Here is a 21,368-nt window from a genome sequence, read left to right on the forward strand (position 1 = left end):
AAATTGGCAAAATTTTACGAATAATTAGACAGTATTTTGAAATTGACGTGAATTTGTTGAAATTGTTGACGAAAGTGTGGATTTTTTTCATCCACATGGCTACTTTTTTAATTTTACTCTTCTACGTAAACGATAACGTTCTTTAACGATAATGGCTGGGACACCTGATATCCGATGAAATTCTCGCGGCTCCTGTTTCATCGAATTCAATCCTACGGGATTTCCATTGGTTACTACTGGAGAATCGAAATGTGTCAGGCCATTGGCTCCTGCTATTTGAATGGATCAGAGTGAAGTGCTCGGTTAACGTGTCCTATCTATGCTATACGGTCACTCCTCAATTTCACTGACATTCTCTTTTGTTCTCTTTGGCTGTAGAAAATGGACGAGTACGATGGGAAGAGTAAGAATAAGTAAGGCGGAAGTATAGTGAAAAAAAATGAAAGCTAAACTAATTTACTTTATTTCCAATTACTATTCATTATTATATAAAATGATATCTCTTGTTGAAAAATTTATTTTATTTATTTTATTTTTATAAAGAATAATTCGTAGAATTAATAACTTACGATAATAATTTACATGATTTTAAAAAATACAAAAATTTTGTGGTTCTCCAAGTTTTCTGATATTTTTCTAACGAAGATATAGCAAAATTCTGCATGTATCATAGATTCTATTAACGTGAGGCGGAACTTTTTGGGAAGCGAGTGTATATTCAGCTTTCTGAGCGGCTGGTGACACGGAAGTAACGCGCGATCGATTATGTCAGAGGGATGTAAATAACTCCACTTTACATAGGAAGCGGAAGTAAAAGTACCGCTAAGTGGATTAACGATTCCCTTTTTTTAATGTATCATAGAATATTAATTCGACGTTTGGCTATAAATAAAATTGCCACAATTGTGATAATTATTATTATCGATATTTTATATCTTCTGTCTTATAATGGCATTTATTGAAAAGAGATATCGATTCTTCTTAAAATACGGAAGAGGAATAAAAAAGCAAATAATAATTTTTGCATTTTGCTGATAGATGAAATTAATTTGCATGTTAGATGAGAGAAGATGCGTTTATATCGTGTAATACTAAGCTAAGGTGTGCGACTATATAATGCTAGCAGACAAGTTAATCTGGCAGTTTTCCGGAAGCCGGCTAATTTGTGTATTTAGCGGCTATATATATTCTATAATCTATACGATAGTTTCGAGAAGATCCCCGGAGTCTAGCGAGATTGAATGAAGCTACCAGCAATAAGGTAAAATCTTCTGGGACTCTTCTGTACATCAATTATCGATTAAAGATACCTTCAGTAATTTTACGAACGAAAGAATTGGTTATTGGGTATATAGGAGTACAAGTTATATATATATACACATACACATGTGTGTTAATATCTTTCGAAATTCCCTGGTCGTTGAAATTAGTTCATCAAGTTCCTTTTTCTTGGCAGCGATATTTTATATTGGAAAAGCGAGATCGAATCTAATGAACATTTTATGCTTAGTGGACTATTGCGAAAATTAATTCGATCAGCAATCAAGTGTGAAAAGGCATTCGGTATCCTTTTATCTAGAGCAATGCGGATTAATAAGACTTAACATCCTTATTTTTATCGTATAATTTTCTTGTAGAATTGATAGTTTTATAAAAATGTTCTCGCCTCGATATTATTATGTTGAAGAAATTTATAGAAAAATTTTAAAATATTAAAATTTATAATTTGCAGTAATTTATTAATTTTACGATTCTTTTATTTCTTTTGTATTATGTCACAAAATTAATAATTTTCACAATTTTGCTTTCAAGTTTCTCTTTAATTAACATCTAAGACAAGCTTACATGTTAATTAACTCACACACATTAGAAGCTGATATGGTGATCTATATATCTGTCTTGATGAAAGATTATGTAATGGTTACTACAACGAACCATGGGAATAGAGCTCAGTATCTTGAAAGCTTACTTGCGATCGATAGGTTCGTGATAAAAAGCAGCTATAACAGCAGGGAAAAACAGGTGATCGGCCTGAATATTTCGTGAAATATTACATAAGAATATTAATGTTCTCTAAGAGCTTATGCTTTCGATTTTAGATTTTGCAGTCATGCACGCAGAGAGAGATTGATTTTTCAATTTTTGTTTACATAGCCATTTATACGAATATAAAATCGTTGCAAAGAATTTTTAAAATATTGTTTTCAAGAAAAATGTGTTTGCAGTGGGAAAAGTTGTAAAAGCTTTTAATTTATTAAAATTTTTGCTTTTGTTAATTAATATTTTTACAGTCATTTTTATTTTGTATCAACATTTCACATTTATTATTTAAAATCGTATTGGTGAAATATCACATGAAATATCACAAATAACATACAATAAATTAATTAAACCTCGTGATGGTAATCAACGTATCCGTGAAGCGGAAAATCGATTTACGGTAAATACGAAGTTGAAGTGGAAGGCGCCTAAACACTCGATGTTTCAGAAGCTTGTATGTGCTTTCAGTTGAACTTTTGGACAAAGAATGTGTCGCGCAGTCTGCCTTCTAGTCATTAGGTTGCAATTTGCAGCACTTTGAACATCGCATCGATTATAGACTATGCGCTGCGTCACTGTTGCATGCGATGGGAACCACGGTTTCGCGTTAGTTGCTATATATCTTATGGCGGGGGTTATTAACCTCGTAATAATGTCCATGTCATTTTGATTTATGTTGCAGAACGTCTTGCGGGAGTTGGAGCAAAAGAAACCGCAATTGGACGAACTGGTTCACACGGCCGAGAACTTGCGCGCCGACACGAATCGACAACAATTACATGGCAAAGGTAAGTCGTTTTTTTTTTTTTGTATATCACGATTGTGTATTGTCGATGTCCGTTTAACAACCTTAACGATAACGTAAAGCCGATTTTTCGCCTGATTGCGGCAGCACAATTTTATTTTCTTTAAATGTAGGTATTCCTCGATAATTAATCATTATATACATACGTATATAATATTAATATACTTCAATTTTATAATAGTATTTTATAACTGCTTCGTAATGCTATACAGATTTAAAAAATTCGGATTGAATATTTTTTTTACATAGAGGGATACGCTATTTTTTAAAATTTTCTCTATGTGATTTGCGTAGTTTTATTATAGATTGCAAATTGTCAACAATTAAATGAGTTGCTTTTGAAACAAATTTACAGTAGATTTCTTTATTTTTACTAATTAAACATGCTTCTTATAAAATAAACTAAAATATATATAGAATATTAAATTACTTGTAAATTAAAGATGTATTCTATATTATTTTTTTAACACACTTTGTTAATTCTATAATAACTTTCTTCACGAGCATTAACAATTATTTTTAAAAGAGTATGTTAGTTTAATATTGATTTGTTTGTACCGGACGTGAATTTTTTATGAGATGGATAATGAAAATATTTTCACGGAAAGCATTCGATAAGTGCATTGAGATCTAATGGATTTAATGAGTTTCTGCCGTTATAATTGATCCTGGAAAAGCAATCCTGCTTGCGCAGCACTTTCCGCAATCGAGCGATGTTTAGAAGTTTAATTATCGGCTATGATTGCTCGCCCGAAGACTGTAATAAATTGCAGTAACTGCCGATCGATGTAAATTCGGTCTGCAAATTGTTCTGAAATTAATTGTCGTATACCGATTTATCATTGAATGTTGAACGCTAGGAAAATGCATCACGAAGGCATTAACACTGTTTTAACCACAATACTTCTCATAATCCGCAATGTCATTTAATTGCATATTAACATTCTACGCACTGTTTATGTCGACGTATATGTTTTATCGCAAATATCGAAACATACGCCACAATTGTATAATCAGATTATCAGAATTATAATTCGCGATATTCCTACGTTTTTGAATAATTTAAATTAATTAATTTGGAAATTTTCTTCTCTCGCGCTTCCACAGGCTCTTAAATTTCATATGAATAGGTGCAATTTAAAGTCAACGAAGGAGATTACTTGCGCGAAGCCGCTAACTATTTCAAGTCTTCCGAAATGTTCTCTTTCCCCATTGGGCATTGTTCGTATTATATTAGCGTTGCGATGCTTGTCAGGCGCTTCTGGCTCTATAGTGTATGTAACTAGATGATCCATTGTTTTCAGTAATTTATGAAAATGAGAGAAATATTTGTAGAAATATTTTTGTGCATCATACACAAAAAGAGGAAGAGAAGAGAGGAGAGTAATTGATCTTGTTATAATCATAAATAATTAAATATAAATTTTATGAATAAATATATTATTTATATTTTATAAATAAATTTATTATTATTTTATATTATTAACTTTTTATATATAATATATATATATTATTGTATTTTATTATTTGATTATATCATGATATTTTTTTTACGAAAAATGAAGTAGGTAGAGTAATTAGAGTATTGGATAAAATAGGACTTTTGATTTTAGTCGAAAATAAAGTAATATTCTAAAAATACACACGACGATGCTTTTAATAAATTACATTGATCTTAGATCTGTTGAGCTTTTTAGTGGTGGACGAGACTTATCACGTTGCTAATCATTCGTTAGCGACCGGATTTTATTTGAATATATACGGAGTAAATTTTTTCCTTCGACCATAGATTATCGAGGTAGCGTGTCTGCTTTCTAGACTTGAAATGGCTTAACACGCGAGATTGATCCTTCCAGCAGTGTAACATGCGCATATCAATCTTTTGGAACTTAGTTAAATGTGCGTCTTGTCTACATTGGATATAATAAGTATCTTCTACTCAGCTGTATTTTTTAATACTTTTTGTATCTGAAATGAGACGAGTATATTTCCACGTGTATTAGCTAAAAAAATTTTTAGACAACTATAACTGTGCAAACAAAACAAATCGACATGAAAAATTATTTAGAAGCGAAGTCAATTTTTCCACACAAATTTCGTATCAAGAACATCTCCAATGGAGCATTTCTCATAACTGTATATGAAATAAAAGAAATTTAATAATTAAATTGTCAAGAACGATGGGCGTATCGAAGAATTAAACCGTGTATTGCCGTGTATTTCGCGAACATTTTTCATAATAGGCAGGTTATCAAGAGCGCGTATATGCTACACGGAGTATTGCCGTTGCCTGCCGGACTTTAATTACAAACACGAAACGTACGGAACACGCTACCATCCGCACATTTCACCTGCATAGATTACCACGTTCCTCCACGGCTATACGCTGGTAGAGCTGCTTTAAGTGGCGTTAACTCGCACCGTCTTGGAATTGCCTGGCGAAGTTGTCGGTATTCTCTCAACTCGGTTCCTACGATGTTTCAGCCCCTTCTAATCAGTGTAGATTTATGCGCCTCAAAAGGGATATACGATGCATCACTGCGAGTCTCGCGCTTTCTTCGAAAAAAAAAAAAAGAAATAGAAAAGAAAGAAAAAATGAGTTTTGTATCGATACTCCTTCGGCGAATAATATGGTTGATTTTTTATAATTCATCTTCTTATAGATACAAAAAAATTAGATGATTAATGAAATCCTAGACATCAGTATTTGAAGTTTACAATTTACAGCACATGTCATGGATGCAACATATTTTTTCTCTCTGTCAAAGTTTGCAAAAACTAATAGAATTCTGTCTATAAATTTTTATTTACTGCATTGACGTTTTTTATTTCAAGAGAAAACTTCTATTGCAATTTAGTTTATAAATTATATATATATATATAATGCACAACTATAGGCATCGATATTTACTTGTCAATAAATTTTACTTTATTTCAGTGAGACTTTAAAATAACACTAAATTACGATATCGCGAACTAGGAATAGTTCACCAAGGCTATCTAATCTAGTGCATACGTTTGCATATTTCATTCAACGCTTAGCTCGTAAATCAAGAATATCAGGTAGACATAATACATTTAGGCCACATAATGAGTTAATTGCCGCTGGGTCTGGAATATCGCTGCCGGTTACCTACGGCTAGTGGCTCTTACAATTTGCCCAAATAAGCTCAGCGATTTATGTTGATTGCGGGTGGGAGTTCTAGAAATCGATTTGTGTCAGCGCAATTTGAATTTGTTCGTGTGCTGCCCGGTATAACGGCAATGATCAATATTGGATTGCGACATTCGGCGACATTATACGATTAAATATTCGATGAAAGTCTTCGATTCTTATCACGATGTCGGACAAATTTATCTAAAGACATGCGGCTCGAGAGCGAAATCATAACTTTCGCCCGAAAAGATTTTAAGGGGCATGGATTTCAATAGCTATACAAGTATCGGAGCGGATATTTTGCACGGAGGACCGACTTATCGATTTTCTTTCAATCGTTTTCATAGCAGCTGCCTGCCTCCCACACATACGTTGCCTCCATTTTATGAAAGCTACCTAGGTAAATCCTACTAGCACGCATACTCGTTGCATCGATTCCTTCTCGTTGAATTTCGTATTCACTACCGGCACTCCTATGACTTCCCTGACGAATGAGTAGAGAGAACGAAATGGAGGAAAATGTCTCGAGATAAGCCTGCCGCTTCTTTCTATCTCTGCAGCTAAGGTGCCCTCGGGAGGAAATGCCTCCTCGCCTTGCCTTCCACGCGTAGTCCCGCTTTATCAATGCTGTTCAAAATTAAAACCGATCAATTAGTTCGACGCCACGACCCTTATTACATTCTGTTCGCGTACTTTGAGAAATTGCCTTGTCATTTTGAAATTGAAATACTTTGCGACTAAAATTTGCTGCCATTATTTATCATATATTATAATCATTTTATGAAATTTTTTTTCTCAAAAATTTAATACACTAGATTTTATACGTAAATTTTGAATTAAATGTACTGACTTATTTACACGCAAAAATATTGAGAATTTATAAATGCATTTACATATATAATACATAAATTAAAATATAATTAACATCGAGATATCTTAATATACGCATCTCAAACATTTCACGGTATCCTTTATGGAAACTAATATCTGAATGATATTCTGGAGAGTTAATTTAGATATCAATGATTCTCGTGAGTAGATCGACATTACTCCCGGATGTGGATTACAGACGCGTATGTATCGACCACAGGAATATGGTGGTGTGTGAGATAGTCCGATTGATCCGCACATCCGCGGAATATACGCGCAAGGAGCACTTCAAAGCAACAATATGTTCGTGTGCACGTAGTATCTATTATAATTTAATGCTGGCAAGTTAAAGGGATAAAGCGTACCTGTAACAAGCCTTATTCTTAGTTATATACACAGTCGCGGTACGATGCGTTGTAATATGAATCTAATTGTTTGATGTTGCGATGCTAAAGATAATAATATAAAAATAAAGATAAAGATAATAATATAAAAATGTGATTTTTTTCAATCATATTTTATTTCTTACAATTATTTTGCGGAGATTTTTCACATGAAATCGATATTTTATCTGCAATTTTATGCTTGCTTTTTGTCCTTGCTTCATCCAATTCGCCTAACACGAAATAAAACTGTTATTCCGCGAATGGATTTCCGTTTGCTGCTTCTGCCGTGAAAATGTAGTTCCAAAAATACAGCGCGCGTGATTGTATGATAGACGATTGTTAAACTAATAAATCCAGGTTTCGAGATATCACACTATAAATATTCGACATAGCTGATACGCTTGTTATAAAAATATTTTTGCCGTGATTTTTATTATATGTCTTGGCAATTGCATCGTACTATATATCAAGTTTTCATTTATCATGGCTGATAAATCTTGTTATTTTAGTTATATGACAATTTAAAAAAATTCTTCCAACAGCTGTTAAGGTACATTCTCAAAATCGTACAACCTGTTGCAAGTAAATGCAGAATCCGATATCTTTAATGCATGTCATTTTATATGATAGAATCGATGAGTTAGCATCTTTCTTGCAGAGCAGTTTGGTCGTTTCAGACCAGTGGTTATTTGATTTTGGCGCATTTGTGGAAGAAGAAAGACTCAGCAGAAAGATAAATCTGCCTTTCATCGCGGTTTGATGTGCATTTTCCACAAAAGAAGCTTTACTAAAATATGATAGAGTAGCAAAACACATATATTCATATAAATATTTATTCAATTAATTTTTAAATGTAAATGCAATTAATGCAATCTCTATTTTATATATTTGTATGTTTAAATAGCTTTGACAAATGTAATACATTTATCCTTTGATATATATCCGAAAGATTTGTGAACGAATGTGGATATCATAAATTATAGAAAATAGTTGAAAATTAATATATATATATATATATATATATATATATATATATTTATTTATTTGTGAGATAAACTTATATATTCTAAGCATTTATTAGGTGACATTTGTGAAAAAAGATATTACGTAGATCAATAGATGATGTTATTTGTAAAATGCAGAGAGCATGAGGGAATTGTTTTAGATATGTTGAAAGCAGATAAATGTTTTGCAAGACAATGTTAACGATAATTTCCATGTGAAAGAGTAACATCTTCGGTTTCACGAGGAGTACCAACGTAATGCCTGTCTTGGCACGTATTATATTCTCGTACATTCTACGTTGTTATCGTCGCTTCAAAGAGCGAGCACGTTCGCCGTATTTCGACTAGTAAAGTGTATAGAGAGAAAGTGGTAATTGAGCAAGTGTCAGTATAAAGTATATAGGGTGTTCTTGATACTTTTTTTTTAACCACAAATTGTTGATGAATTTATGGAATCGATATTTTTATTGAATAACAGATACGTCGAGATGCCATAGTGCAATAGTTTTTATTTAATATAAGCAATTAAAAGTGCAGCAGTTTTTGATGATGTTACGAAAATTTCAGGATTGCAAATATATTTATGTTGTTCACTTGAAAAAAGATTTTTTTGTAGAATTCTGTGATAATTAAGATATTTATTCTCGAATATTGTTAAAAGATCTCTTCAATTTGCTTCGTTTTTTAAATAATGATTTCTCTGACAATATATATCCGTAAAAAATTTTTATATAATAAAATAATTACTCTTTACATATAATAAAATTAGAATATAATACAACCGCCATATTATATAAATGCTGTAATGAAGTTCAGAAAATAATTTCGCAGTGATATTTTTTGACAGAAACCGAGAAATACGCAAATATACGTAAAAGAAAAATCAAAATAAAACTCGACTCGCGATATTTCCGGATTAAAATTAAAAGAGCAAATATTCTCACGCTCCGTACATATAGAAAAAAAAACTACATACTGACGAATGCGTTTTCGTATAGCGAGATGTACTGCACATTGCGATACCGGGCGGACTTTGAGATATGTTCTAAATTTCAGACGTCTACCTTCTGCAGTCTACGCAACTGCGAGCACTCTCGGTTTGTCCTTTCTCTTTGCAGAAATGGTGTCTCTGAGAAAATTTTGCGACCGACTTTTTCGTGGTGAGACCACGAGAGGACAAAACTTTGCCGCACTTGCACGCGCATTGTATCGTATAGTTGTTGTGTTGTCGTTGCCGGGGCGGTGCCGCTCTCAGAACTCGAAGCAATTACTCTAAATCTATGGCGAGTCTTAGGAGAGTTGCGGTAAATATCGCCTATTATACGTACTTACTATAATGTAGTGCGAGCCGAACGTCAGGTTACATGGGACTTAGTTACTTAATTGCGTAATTGCTTAATTATATCAATTAGTGCGAGGATCGCGCGCAGAGATATCTGCCTGGCATTTATCTCCACGATACATCGGCACTTCTTCATTATTTAATATAATTATAATCTCGATATTTTTTAAAGCGTTAAAAAAACATTTTTCAACTTTTTAATAAAATTAAGTTAATTAAGAGAAGAATTAGTTACCGTGTTAAACGTGTTTTTCGCAAGAGCGAGATCCTAAATATAAATAATATTTTAATTTCTTGTCTCACATATTATTTGATGTAGCACGTGTAATTGCGGTGTTTCCCTTAAAATTTGTACCCCGTGAGATAGCGTTGTGGATGAGACTTAGCTAATTAAGGACTGCTTGTGATAACATGCTCAGAAACTTTACAATTCAGCATGCTCTTTGACATTTGTTACATTACGGAAATTAAGTTTCTTCGCAATATTTAGTTACAGAAATATCTTGACGTAACGTAAAGGAGAAAATCTCGCGAATACAGTTAATGGATATGATGTTATTTGTTCTCTATTAAAGATTTATAATCTGCTGGGGTTCATCAAAATAAATAAGTTTTTGTTATCTCTTGAGAGAAGGAATATAATGCCTGAAATAAAAATATTTTCTTCATTTTTTGAAAATAAGAGAGAGAGAGGTCATTCTTTTACATTACGTTTTATTACATATACGACGACCGTCATTTGAAATGGAATGCTATCTTGTAACAGGAAAGGGAAAGAAGAGACCCCGGAAAGCGTAATGGAAAACCGTTGATGGAGACATTATGCCACCTTTATTACACGCATTAAAGAGGAGAAAACAAGATTGACAAAATTGTTTTCTCCTTCATGAATTTCAAATACAATTAATACCAATGGCATTATTATGCGTTTTTTGATTTTACTTTTGTTTATGAGCTAATAATAAATTTAAATTTGGAATTTGAAATTCTGTTAGCTAGAACAGCTGGTCTGTAAAAATTCAATTATTAATTTAATGAATTATTATGAATTATTAATGAGATTATTAATTGATAATATGCTTTATTTAAAAGCATATTTTATGCTTTTCTTTATTTCTTCATTTTGCCATTAGGAAAATGACTTTTATTCAGCGATTGATATATTCTCAACACGTAGTAGACGCATCCGCAGCAATTTTACGGCCGCGTCGTGCGATCATTTTCATTTTCGGCTCCGAGATTTCCGCATACTCGTTTTGTCGATGCATAAACCATAAATCAGCGCTGCATCTGACGTTTGCATATCCTCACGCATATTCCTCGTGGAAAATAGCCCGCAATCATACGCATCTGTTTTTCGTTATTTTTAGTCGATACGATAGGCTTTTAATGTCACATCGTGTTCCGATATTTATTGCAATTCAGGATATCGATTTATTTACGGCCGACAAAACATCGAACGGAATTTTACATTTGTGCATCGCAATAAGTTTGGCATCTTTCTGAAGCGAATAAAGAGAAACGCAAAAAGAGGAGCCGGTAAGCTCATTGTGAAATCGCTGAAAAATGCATCTCAAGAAAGCAAGGATTTTCAGCTTCAGTAAAAGTGCCGAGAATTGTCGTTCGTTCTTAAAACTTTTAGGTCGTGTTTGCATTGCGTGAGTCTCCGCCAAATTCTCCTTTTTTTGTACGACACTCAATCGCAGTTAAGGTTTTTAAAATTCACTATATCATTATTGCGAATTATATATATATATATATATATATATATATATATATATATATATATATGATTTTAAAATGTATTAGTATTTTCTACTTGCCTTTTTTTCTCGCTCTTGATCTCCGATTTTTGGATTTTATAGGATCGTGTCTAATATTTCGGCACTCATTTTTATTGTGTAGATCCATTCCTATATATTAGCTAGTGATATTTATTTATTATTATATTTTTAATGGAATCCGCGAAGAAATATTGTGATCATAAATCGCATTTTTCCGTTAAATTTTTAATATTTTATTACAGTAAAAGAAAATATATATCCTTGTAAACTACGATTGTTTCTGATCCGTTTTATCTTCGATGAACCTTTATTTTATCTTTCGCGATATTCATTTATTTTCACAAATCCATTCGGTCAATACTGTTGCACCTTTCTTTGTGGTTTCTATCTCAGGCAAGAAGAATATCGCACAATTTTTTCGTGTGCCATAAACTTGCAACGCCTAACAAGATGCTTTCTAGGCTCTTTTTATAAAAGTGATAAAAGAGACAAAAAGAAAATTGGTGATGAAGTCTCTGTTAACCATAAATTTATAAACCTCTCTGTATTTAGATGGGCATCTATTTTGCAACGATCCAATGTGTACGAATTTTTTTTTATATATTGCCTTTTTAGATTTATCTTCAACGATAATATAGTCTTTCTATGATAATCATGCTTTTTCACAATATGTTAAGTAATTTTTATTTCCGACTTTTTGAAATCTATTTAACGATTTTTGAATTGTACATGTAGCGTAGGAGTTTTATACAAATATTCAGTAAATCTATTTATCTCTTATTATAATGACATTTATTTTACATTTTAGTTTTTTTTTTTTTACATTTTTGTCTCATTTATATTAATTTTTCATACATGAAAATATAACGAAACATAAATCGAAGGTAAAATTTGTTAAATATTTTGTAATATTAATACTATTTTTACATAACGTATAATATTTATTTCATTTTAGCGAAAAGATAATTTTAAATTTGCATTTTTAATAAAACATTTTATTCGAATATTTATATGCATATGCAATGTATATTTGTGAAAATCATATATTCGGATGGATTACACTCTATACATATTTTCAATGAAATTTTTATTTTTTTGTTAATTTGTGCTATTTGCGAATTTTTTTCGCTTCTCGCATTAAAAGACAATTTCTTCTACGATTTACAAGCTATCTGATAAAGGCATGGACTAGGTTTGTTTTTTCCTTTCAAGGTAGAACAGGCTGTTGTGGGGTTTTCAGAATGGAAGATGGCACTTTTTTTGTGGTCACCACAACACATTTAATATATGTAAGATCGCCTATTTTAGTATTCGTGTCACGCGTATATACACACGTATCGCATCATGCGCCATGTATTATTCACAACGTATTTATGTCAGCAGCCAAATATGAGGTTGAATGTACCGGTGGAAAAGCACAGCGAAATATAAATTCAGCTTAGAATTTTCTCATCAAGTTTCGATTCCCCTATTTTTCATCTTCATCTCTTAATCCACGAGAAATTCATATCCGAAGACAAAATATCTTAAAGTTTTATTGTTGTGTAACATTTATAACAATATACGTTGATGCGCAGAGTTTATTTAGAAATATTATTTTATCTCGCGTGTTCTGTTTATATTTATGCCAGATTTTTTATAGGATTTGTACGATCAATTGTATATAATTGTAATTTGATCATGATACTTAGGACTTCAATTCTTTTTTTCGCGATATGCAATAAGTAACTTAATCTTTTCTCGATTATAATATCAAATACGCGATATTTATTTGATATCCATTCGAAGAGAATAACGAACTCGTAGATTTTGACGATAAATTTACTTTTGAAAAGATAGCATATACAATTTTCAATGGTACTTCTAATAAGTTTATTAATAGAGGCAAACAATGGGGCTAGCGTCAGAATAAATGTGACACTCGCACATCCGTCAAGTGCAAATGCAGATGAAAATCAGTGAAAATTCGATTATTCACATCACCGTGACATGAGTCGTGGGCAGAGATCTCGACGAGAGAGCATTTGCACAAATATGGAGCGGAATGTGAAGCGCTCATTCTGCATTTGCGATAAAATTACAATAATACACATTAATAGTCTTGTATTCGCGCGCATAAGTTTCGCTATTAATTCCGGTTTGATAATTTTTTTTTTTTTTTTATTCTGTAATTTACATACGAGCATTAATAATTTCTCGCATAAATTGTAGCGAATTATTAATCGATGTTTATTTTCATATGTTGCTTAATATGATAATTGTTTATTGTTTTAATGTATTGTTTTTATTTTTGCCGACAAAATGTTTATATATATATAATCCATCGTCTTTTTCATTGCATCTTTTCGGCAATTTAACACTCGATTAGAGAATACGTCGATTCCTGAAATACATCCTAAAATCCAATAACGTTAACGATTTCCTTCTAGACAAATGAGCCTCTGGTATGCGCGACGGCGTTTCTGTCGGATGCACCATCGAAAACTCGCTCTTATCAAATTCTTTTCTGATCAATGAAAATAGGGCGCGCTTGCACGTATAAAAACACGTGTAATACTTTAATATGAAATGAATTGAATTTTAGAACAGATATTGTACGTTTTCATCGGAAACTTTTCTCTATCTTTAAATCCAGTACGCGAGAATCAATAGAATAGTACGAGCATAATCCGCGAAAGTGACATGAAAACCTGTTGCAGGCAAAGGTGATCGTACGTCAAAATACTGTACAGATACACTGCTTGCAGGTGTGAATTTTTTAAAATCAATCCGTTGGCGGAAATTTGATAGAATATTATTGTTTATAATCGAGTATTTCAATTTTCTACATGTAAAAATCCTGATGATTGATTCTGATAAATTTTTGCTAAAATAACATTTATTTTAAATTACATTTGAAGGATAAATATTTATTTTTGCTTTAGTATATATTTTTATTATAACATTTGTTTACGGTTCTGATATTGCTTTTGCCATTCCTTTAATTTTTTTATTTTTTTTTTTTACAAAAAATTCTATTTTTTAAGCTTGAACAACGTGTGTAAAGATTGTGATATTGAATAGTGAAAAAAAATTATATATATATATATATATATATAATTTTTATATATATTCTTAGGAAGCAGAACATCTCTTTTGTTTTAATTTACGAAACGATCAAAATCATATTCGAATTTGTCTTCAAAGATAACGGTAGATTAGTTATAGATATAGTGCTTAACTTTTGGCAATATACCGTTCTGCATGGAGGGAACGATCTCGTTCGTTGAATTTTTATGGTTGTTCGCCATAGCAGCTGTAACGCCCTACGAGGCACGATAGTATTATTACGCCGGGAGCCCTTAAAATATTGCCTGGTCGTATATTTCATGAAAGTGGGCGATTTTGCTTCTCTGAGGCGTGGTGCGACGCCATTCTAGACACGATCGAATTTTACATTCATTTCGTTTTTCTTATATCTCGATGACGCGGTTGAAAAAGAATAAGCGTACGTTTCATATGCACTACATAGAATAGTACTTCAAATATTAATATTGCATGGCAGTTATACGATCTTTCTTCGTTTTCTTGAAATACCTCAAATGTTATAGAAACTTTATTTGCTCTATGATTTGGGATTCAATTTTATGATTTATTATTTAAAAAGGATTATATCATTGTTTAGGATTATATCATTCAGTTTATTTTAAAAAATGCTTATGGAAAGTATAAGAAACATAAAAAACAATTTTATCCGGTGATAATGTTAATAATAGAAAAATTGTTAAATAATTATACGAAAAAACTTTATATTCGGATAAATAATGTTAAAATAATTTTTTTTGTCTTGTATCGCATACATATTCTTTTATATGAATTATGTTTTTAATTTTTACAATTTTAATTTACGTGTTAAGGAAAAAAAGATGGATGATATCTCCGGAATCGAGTTATGATATTGACAAACGCTCTAATAATGCATTTAATCAAGGTATACGTTTGAGAGGTGTTAGCTTTATTTGTACATGACGTATCGCAGCAACTTGTGCACGGATTTTGAGCTCCAATTTTGCTCCGAAATCAAATATCGAACTGAAATCACATTACTGGACGAGCGGGTCCGCAACCCGCAGAGCCCATATCTAGGTGTGTTCCGTTCTTTCTCTTTTACCTCGCCTCTCTTCTCTGTCTATTTATCTATCTGTCCATTTATCCGTACCTCTCCTCGCGACCACCATCGTCCATCCGAACGGGCGTGGATTACTCACACATCGTTGCGATGCCTCCATCACGGTGGACGCCTCTTATACGAGGATCCAACCTCACCCACACTATTCAACTTTGGGTTTCTCCCGGCTAATAAACGACCTTGGGGATTTGGCCCGTCTTGGTACCTTCGCGGCGGAGTGAAGTAGGTTCCTTTTGTTCCACTGTGCTTGGGTATTACCCCGAAAGGGATGCCAACGTTCTTTTCTTCAGTCTTTTTCGAATGTTCGTAGGAGTGACGGAATCTCGCGATATTTGCTGATGTGTACGCCGAATTGTCGATCGTGTCAAAAAAGGGTCCCCCGCTTTGAAGGTCGCAGGGCGGCTTCTCGACGTCAAGAAGAATGACGTCGTTCCATCTATGTCCATTCGAATGATATTCGCTCGAGATCACTCTCGCTCGCGTGAGATTCCGTTGCATTCAAGCTTCTACAACGCACCCATTTTTTCCGATAATTTGCTCCACGATATTCAGGCATGATTGATCGGCCGCATAATTGGAAACCGCCCTTCATAAGAAGCATCGTCGTCGCGCACGGCTGGCGCGCATGATCCATCAATTTACACTAAAACCTAGAGTTTTCGTAATCTAGTGTGCTTTCGTGAAATTTTCAAAAATATTGAAATACATTTGTCATATATGTACAATACAATTAATAGAATGGAGAATACAAAAATAATAATTATTATTAAGATTATTAATTTTTAAAATATTATATTTTTGTTGATTCTAAAAAACATGGAAAAAATATATTAAAAAATGTACACTATATATAAAATATTTACAGAAAAAAAAAATTCATATATAGGCAAAAAAAATATTCTTATATGATTATATCATCAGACTGATGCGATTTTACGTCACAACTTTTTTATTTCTTGAAATTATGTAAGCCAGAGCAGCATTATTTTTACTCTATAATGTTCCGTATTTTAGCGCATTTTATTACGTTTTTAGCGTAACGACATTGTACCGTTCGAAATATTTATGAGTTTGCGAAAACATACTATATAACATGTATGACTTTGGCAACGATACTTTCCATTATCGAAACACTATTGAATACAATTGGATTTAATGCCACCGGCTAGAATTAACATACAGATACATTTAGGTGAAATGAAACGCGTCGAAATCGAATCCGTGATACTTTTCTCTCGATAATTACTGAATCAATAGATTCGCAAAATTGTTATCACAATGATGCACATGTGTACTTAGATCCTCGCAATTCCAATTAATGATCGCGTACATGGCGGTTAAGCGGCGCAAATTGCGTACACCACTCGTTTCGTTTAATTTCGACGAATCGTTCGTTATATTCATTGTTATTATAGAAGTGCACATGCATTTTGACAATGCCCGATTTGAATTATTCAGATACATTTTACAGTTACAGCGAGGCGGACCCAAGTGCTGCTTTTTTGATTAATTTGACGAATCGCGTACCTGACGACCAAAGCCATTATCGCCGTGAGATTGTACTTCAATTGCGACGCGGCTTCGTAGGAAAAAAGTTCGATCGCCGCTATCTAGCGGATGTTTGTTGTGCTTCGTAGAAATTTCGAGGATGCGCGTCCTTTATCGAATAAATAAACGAAGTTATCTATTCGTAATTCGTCGCGATTGCAATCCTATATATAGCGCCCTGACGGATTAAAACGTTTTTCTATTACCGTCTAATTCCGTCATCGGTTAAAACCTATTAGATCGAATCGCTATTCGACAAAAAGGCCGCTCCATGCGGAGCGTTGCTATACATCTCGTCTAGCTTGATGTTCCGAATTTTGGCGAATTTTATCGGCATGCATCTCTCACATGCGTGCATGTATATTGACATTTTATGTGCTTCTCTTCGCCGTGCGAAGCGTTACAAATTTTGATCGTATCAATTTCTCTTGACTCACGTGCGCTGATATACAAATTTGGATTCATAAATTGCAACGTATACATATAATTACATGATAATTCGGTGAGCAGATAGGCGAAAAATTAATGTCTCATTTACTATCTCACTGAAATTATCATTCTGCGATAAATAGCGTGTTTATATTGTGATGCCAAAGAGTTATGAGTATTTAAATTTGTCGAATAAATTTCCAAATCCGTTCGGAAAGCATAATTAGCTGTTTCTCATTTTCAATATATCATTATGAGAGCATTTAAATATTGTTTCCTACTTGAATAAATGCGCAAAATTTCATATAATATGTACTTGTAGAAATTTGGTATAAAAATATGCTTAACTAAAATTGGAATATTTAAAAGTCAACCATGCAGTAAGACATTCGCTAATAAATTTATTAACTCAGTTCCTTATTAGAAGCATGATTCTATATTATTTCCAGCTTCTGTTATATGCCAAATAATATATTTTATAAAATTCTATAATCTCTGCAGAGCGAGAAATCAGTACACGCCAAACACATGTTTATTAACATAGAAATATCATTGGTGTCATCGTTGGCGCAACGATGCTGACGAATAATTATGCACACCTAACGCGCCAATGTATCGTGAAGTGACGGTTGAAATAACCCGCGCAACTATCCCCGTATGCATCTACTTGCATATGCACTCGATCGAAAGATGCAAAAGAGAAGGGAACTTGTATAGGGGATGTTGGAAGTTCGAAGGTGGATAGAGAAGAAGGAAACGAGGGGGTTAGATAATAGCGGCGGTCGTCAGTATCTACCTGCCGTGTCGGTAGTCGAGGGGAGGTAGTAGCGACGTCGAAGACAGGAGGAGGTAGGGGAGCCTCTCCATCTACACGGGAACTGCAGATGGTGGTACTGGTGGTGGCGATGGATAGCGGTTGAAGGGTAGAGAATCGGAGGGTTCGCGCGGAACAGCGGTGGCGGTGGCAGGGCGGTAGTAGTGGTGGTAGTGACGATGATATGGTGGTGGAAGCGGCGACGGCGTCGGAGGAGAGAGGGTGCGGCATGGTTGACGGTGGTAGTGTCGGCGGCGGTGGGTGGACGGGTGGATAGAGGATGGGTTGATGGTGGTGGCGATGGTGGCGGTGGCGTGGGTTGGTTTCAGTGTTCGCGCGGCCGCTCCCTGTCGCACACGGACGCATCACCCCGACGCCGAGCCGGCGTCGCCACGGCTCCCTGCAATCTCCGGCGAAAACGTGCTCGCGGAAAATACGGTCGCGCGCGGTCGCCGCACGTCGTTTCGGAAAACTCGATTCGCCGGCTACGGATGCAATTCGCTTCGTCCAGTTGCCACTGGCCTTGCCGCGCCTGAATTTCGGTTTTTTTAATCGGGAACCGACGAATTGTCGCGGTCTCTTGCTCTCTTTTTCTCTTTTTTTGCACCCGTGAATCGAGCATCGCTGTGTAACACGAGGCGTTGTTACGGCCGCTCGCGACGTACGTATGTGAAAAATACGTCCGTCTGTCACATCGGTCGCTTTATCTGCGCCGAGCTTTTTTTTCGAAGGTAGCGGAGCTTCGATCGTTAGCACGTGGTCTGTGATAATCCTCGTGAAAGTGAGGTTGCTTTAACGAAGTCACCGATCGTCGTGTGTCCACCTGTGGATACGAAATCGTTCGGTGACTTCAAAGTGTGCGTTTGATGATTCGTGCTATTACATGCTAGCTATATGACGCATACTATTATGCACAAGTTTCATCGATTAAAGTACTAATTAATCTTGCAAAACTGGAACTGGTGTTTTGTTGATTAAATACGAAACTATATATTATTACGTAAGTGTATATGAAACGCTGTACGTGCGTCAACTACAGTTTATTGTTTCAGTGATTATAATCAGATTAGAGCTTTTTATCAGCAAATTATCATATTCTAAAATCGAAAGACTATATGAAGCACATATATTTAGTGATATTAAATAAACTGAAACATCAAATAATCGCATTGACTGACCATCGCTTTTTATCTGGCTGTTAACACGTGCTTTGTGACAATCATAAAAGTGTATTATTTCAACAAAATGAAGTGTGCCGAAATTTTCATCCGTGGATAATCTTACGAATTATCTGCGCATTTAAATCAATCATATTTTTATGGACTATTGGGGAGGATAGATCAATGCGTGACGTTTTATCTCTTTACTTAAATCATTTAGACAAAGTATTTCAAACGCATCGTAAAATATTTTGCTGTGATGGACTTTGTATTGATCTTTTAAGATCTCTGTGATATTATTTTTATATAATCCGGAGTTGCTTTTGCTTAAACTATTTCGTTAAACGATTATTCTGCGAAAAGAATTTAATTAGAAATCGCCAATAAAGTACAGAATTGTTCGAATAAAAAATAAAACTATAATGTTGTACATACACAAATCTAAGATTAACGAATAATTATAACTCAATTTCTGCAGCAGCAAAAAAATTCTTTATTGTTACAACTGATGTAACTAAGAAGACATATTTAAACGTGTTGTGGCCGTGATAACGATCTAAAACCAACAAGTGTCTTAAATCAACAAGTCCTAAGTATCAAGGTCGGGTCAAGACGGAAGCTTGCCGACGGAAAATTCTTATTGTGGTGCTAATTAGCGGCTATTTTACATTTTGGAGAACCGCGAATGATAACGTTTCTCTTGATAAAAAGATCGAGATATCGTTGCGGATTAGCCGCGAATTATTCTTCACGTTAAACCTGGCAAAAATCGCACACGTGCGATTCGAATCGCGTGTACCACGGTCGTTGACATATCGTTGACATTCGAAATATTGACAACGATAAATACTAGCTATCGCGGTATAAAATTTGACTATTGCATGCAAGTTTGCGTATTTATTATATATCTCATCTGTTGGGGTTATACATGCACAAAGGACTCGTCTAATTAATAATTCAGTCCAGGAACTGATTGTGCGAGGCTTATTTTTTTATTTTAATGAAAGTATTTTTTACGTTCCATAAATAGTGAGAAATTACATATCATACATAATTGGTTTGATTGAAGAGACTCTGTGTTCTAATTAAGACGTAGAATTAATTAAGAATTCAAATATAGAAGTTGATTGAAGGCAGCACAGAGAATATTATTAAATTGCTTTTAATATTAATATAGAAAAGCTATTAAATATACAGATATAATAAATAAATAAATAAAATATACCAAATAATAAATAAATATATGAAAAATTGAAAAACTGATTTTAAAAAGTTAAGTAATTTTATAAAAACGTTGTTTGTGAAAATAATTTTATTTGACTTTCGTGGAGCAACGTAAAATTATGCTAGTTCTTCGTTCAATAAACATATCACGATAAATCTTTGTCTGCCGTGTCCGCGAAATCCTATCACACGAGGGACCATTATCTAGTAGACGGAACGACATTAATTATTCCCGCTAAAGGCTGTACGATAAATGTGCCGCGAATTACATTTTCGATATAGCGCCTCCGGGATAAACCATAGAATGTAATTTTTGGAGATAAAGCCACATTAATTCGATTGTTAAAAGGAAAACGTAAATGTACGTTAGCGTAAATCACGTTTCGGCAAAATATTAAGCGAGATCAGCAATAGATATCTTGCATTGTGCCAACGCAAACTAAAGAGGAATCATTGGAGATTTGTGAAAGAGAAAAGGAGTTCAGTTACAGAGTGTATTGTTTGCACACATGACATATAATTCGAAATACACTGTAATATGTGAGATATGGAAGTTATTTTGTAGTAACGGGAAACTTATAATAGAGAGTGTTTTGTTGTGACTTGAATTTTATTGAAATCACAATTTGGATGCAAA

The 21,368-nt window shown here is 33.8% G+C and overlaps 1 protein-coding gene across 10 annotated transcripts in view; it reads left to right on the forward strand.

The window, feature by feature from the left end:
• The window catches only part of LOC126849941 (dystrophin-like), a 392,976-nt gene that overhangs the window by 110,550 nt on the left and 261,058 nt on the right, over positions 1-21,368 (forward strand). For all 10 annotated transcript variants that reach the window (XM_050592384.1, XM_050592380.1, XM_050592375.1 and 7 more), the window contains one exon: positions 2,723-2,828. In XM_050592384.1, coding sequence (XP_050448341.1) covers positions 2,723-2,828 — 106 coding nt within the window. The remainder of the gene's footprint in view (positions 1-2,722; positions 2,829-21,368) is intronic.

This window comes from Cataglyphis hispanica, chromosome 5 (genome assembly GCF_021464435.1).
Source record: "Cataglyphis hispanica isolate Lineage 1 chromosome 5, ULB_Chis1_1.0, whole genome shotgun sequence".
In the NCBI taxonomy this organism is placed as follows: Eukaryota; Metazoa; Arthropoda; class Insecta; order Hymenoptera; family Formicidae; genus Cataglyphis; species Cataglyphis hispanica.